The sequence below is a fragment of the Penaeus monodon genome, chromosome 22, assembly GCF_015228065.2.
Source record: "Penaeus monodon isolate SGIC_2016 chromosome 22, NSTDA_Pmon_1, whole genome shotgun sequence".
NCBI lineage: Eukaryota > Metazoa > Arthropoda > Malacostraca > Decapoda > Penaeidae > Penaeus > Penaeus monodon.
This window is the reverse complement of record NC_051407.1, coordinates 39,770,627-39,771,567: the sequence shown is the minus strand read 5'-3', so window position 1 is coordinate 39,771,567 and position 941 is coordinate 39,770,627. Positions and strand designations below refer to the sequence as shown.

The 941-nt window shown below is 39.3% G+C and overlaps 1 protein-coding gene across 1 annotated transcript in view; it reads right to left on the bottom strand.

Moving 5' to 3' along the window:
- The window catches only part of LOC119587129 (probable G-protein coupled receptor CG31760), an 11,781-nt gene that overhangs the window by 2,976 nt on the left and 7,864 nt on the right, over positions 1–941 (bottom strand). The window contains exon 2 of the mRNA XM_037935880.1: positions 605–737. Within this exon, the coding sequence (XP_037791808.1) occupies positions 605–720 (116 nt within the window). The 5' untranslated portion in view covers positions 721–737. The remainder of the gene's footprint in view (positions 1–604; positions 738–941) is intronic.

Sequence of the window (941 nt, the reverse complement as noted above, 5' to 3'; positions counted from 1 at the left end):
CCCCTTCCCACAGATACATACAATCGTGTATTATCATAAGAAATACAAATACATTTCCCGCGTATGTGGTTCTCTATGCGTGGACCTGAATGACTGGCTACATCTGCATTTGGAACTGTGGTGGCATAAACATTTCAGGCAACCTTAGTGTGTATTGCTTCCTAGGTGACGGAAATGTGCGTGCCACTCTTAGCTACGAAGTGTTATCTAAAATCCAATTTTTACTCTTCCATTAAAGGTACTCTTTGTTGTTTGTTGTTAAAGGTGAAGGTCTAAGTAGGATGACGAAGCAACACTGAAGACTACATTAGTCTAAACGTGACGGGTTAAAGATAAAAAGAGAAAGAAGTGGTTCATTTCTGGTAATTTCGAGCTCTGATTTTAGCATGGGTATTGGAGGGGGTTGTATCCCTATGTGTTTTTTTTTTAGAAAATAAATCCGTTTAAAAAGAATCCTCAATCTATATTCGGTGATGAAATCGAATCCGAAAAATAGTTTACAAACACTTACAAACACTTTTGCTCCATAATAAACTGATATATGTATTATGAAAACTCACCTTGGTTCTAATACATAAGATTAATGAACATGGCGTAAACTTACCTAAAAGGCCAGTTATAATAGGCCATGCAGGGTTCGTCACTCTTACAGTCCTTGCAGTCGGGAGGACACTTGTGACACACGTACAACATCTGGTACGTCGGATTCTGGGACTGCATCTTGCTCGCCCAGGCCACTGCGGGGGAAAAAAGCAAACGGCATGATGCTGTTTGTCATGATCCTTGTTATCATTTATGATTTTGGGTTTCTAGGGACCCGGAATGATAATGCTGTAAAACAAACAACCAAAAAGAATAATTATTACTCTGATTATAGTTCCCCATCGCCATCTCTCAGATTAAACCGCTTCATTTCTCGCAAGTGTCACCCCTAAAAAAAG